The 2375-nt window shown below is 37.8% G+C and overlaps 1 protein-coding gene across 1 annotated transcript in view; it reads right to left on the reverse strand.

Annotated features, from left to right (window-relative positions):
- The window catches only part of LOC126182428 (cullin-4A), a 102298-nt gene extending 100237 nt beyond the window's left edge, over nt 1-2061 (reverse strand). The window contains exon 1 of the mRNA XM_049924849.1: nt 1522-2061. Within this exon, the coding sequence (XP_049780806.1) occupies nt 1522-1801 (280 nt within the window). The 5' untranslated portion in view covers nt 1802-2061. The remainder of the gene's footprint in view (nt 1-1521) is intronic.
- Between the last annotated feature and the right edge of the window lie 314 nt (nt 2062-2375).

Genomic DNA, 2375 nt, shown 5'->3' on the forward strand with positions numbered 1-2375 from the left:
TCTTTTCCATACTCAACAGGTAAAAAAATTATCATTTGGGTAACAAATAAGATCATGACTTAAGGTAAATATAATTAAATAAATATGAATTAGGCCTACTTAAAATATGGACAACAAGCAGTTCAAAAGAAGAGAATCAAACCTTTTCAAATGTGGTACTGCAGAAAAGTGCTGAAGATTGTATGGATAGAGAAAATAGTAAATGAGGAGGAACTGAATCAAATTGTGGGGAAAAAAACAAATGTATGGCACAAACTGACAATGAGAAAGGATTTGTTGGTAGGACACAGCCTGAGATGTCAAGAAAGTATCAACTGGGTAATGGAAGAAGTGTGTGGGGAGGGGGGGGGGGGTGGTAAAAATCAGAGGGCAAGACCAAGCCTTGAATATAGTATGCAGGTTCAAATAGATGTATGTTGCAGTGTTGTGCAGAAATGAAAACTTGCAAAAGATAACTTGAATGGAGAGTTGCACCAACCCAGTCTTTCAACTGAAGACCACACCAGCAACAAAAACATTGAAATAAGGGAACAGAGCACTAATAACATCACAGTAACAAAATAAGCAGTGTTCAATGAAAAGTATTTTTTGTTATATAAGTGGTATTGTTTTAAATGAATGAACACTAGAATTCAGAAGGAATGTAAATAACTCGTCATCAGTGAAAGTAATTTTGGATTGGCAATCAATAAGAATAAACCACTATTAACAAGACATATGTTCAACATATGGCATCTTGTTCTCATCAGCAGCCTGAAAACGTAAACTTCGTTTACACGACAAGTAACAACACAGGTGTGTTAACAATGTTCCTGCACAATAATATTAGTGTAGTGTATCAAAACTAGTCGCCCTACGGTATTATTACCAATCTCTGACGACTGAGGTAGTGAGGGCAGAAAGAAAATAAGATATTCGGAAGGTATTCAACGACAGCATGTTACGGCCGCTAAAAACGGGATGTGCTCCAGCATGATTAAGCTGTTTATATTCCCTAAGCAAAAAATTGCGAACTTTCAGATCTAGTGGGTGATTTTATGACATCCAACAACATTACAAGTACCGTATGAATTTCAGAACTCTTTACTTCGTCAAGCGAAATTGTGGTATAGAACGTGATAAAAGGCATGTCGCTTTACGAATTTCTGGTAATCCTTGGAGTGTTTCAACAAAATTAAAAGGCCGTCAAGGTATATGTCCTGAATGATTTGATCGTAATGCATTCAAACACAATCAGAAATCAAACATTAATACAGCGCATACTACTATCACATAGTTGCTAAACTCTCGTTCTTCGAAAATCAGGAACGTCGATGTATAGTTTGTCATTAATATTTGATAATTTTTGCAAAAAAAGTTAAAAATCTTCCAAATTTGCCCCTGATACGATCATGGAAGCGCTGCCTCACGTACAGATCTTGTAACAAGCTACTGCTCAAGATCACAGACTTTTGAAGCTACAATACACTAGTTCTTTTCTAGACTATTCGCAACACATAACCTCAAAATTAATAGTGTTACCTTTAAAATTTTTAATCACTAGTTTCTTGGCAGCACCGGGCTTTGTTGTGACTAGCGACGCCTTGTTTACTCCATTCTGATTTGACAGAGCTGAGAAGTTAGCTCTCTTCTGGTTATTCGTTGTTGTGTCATTCATAGTTCTTTCCTCCTCCTCCACCTCCTCCAGTTTCAATTTCTTACTTATGTTATCACTGTCAGTGGTTGTTTTTTTTCTTTTGGGGCTCACACGGTCCTCGGCCTGCTGGGCTTCATGAACATGAATCCTTGTGTAACTTGACATAGAAATGCATGACACGGCCGGAGCCTCGCAAGTAGTTCTTATTTCAAACTGTAACCTATTAACTTGACACAATCACAAACGCCATTCTTCTCAAAGACGAATCTGAATAACCTAATAACTGCATTAGATGGTAAAATCAATGATTATATAAATTTCTGTAGTCTTTGGGTCCACACAAACTTTGCACCTCACTATTTAGTTCACCTCACTCCAAGAAGGTGACACTAGTAATCAAAGAATTGTCTTGTACACATGAATACCAAAGACGCACCACGGTATTGTATGCCGATCGCACAGATGGCAAACTGCCGCAACTGCGTTATTTCAGAGATAATAGGTAGCAAAATTAACTATCCGCAACTATACTCTGCAGATGACCGTGAACTACAACATAGAGTAAAATTATAACTATGCCCCCAACTAACAGTTTTGTTCCAGCATCAGTCCCGACGGAACATGGGAAGAATGACGATCACAAATTTGTGACTATACTGAAATCGTTGTCTGCATTCGCGCGGGCTCTATATAAAGAAATTCGTACGTGCGTGAAAGTCGTGTGTTATGGAAGATCAAC

The sequence above is a fragment of the Schistocerca cancellata genome, chromosome 1 (assembly GCF_023864275.1).
Source record: "Schistocerca cancellata isolate TAMUIC-IGC-003103 chromosome 1, iqSchCanc2.1, whole genome shotgun sequence".
NCBI classification, from domain to species: Eukaryota; Metazoa; Arthropoda; class Insecta; order Orthoptera; family Acrididae; genus Schistocerca; species Schistocerca cancellata.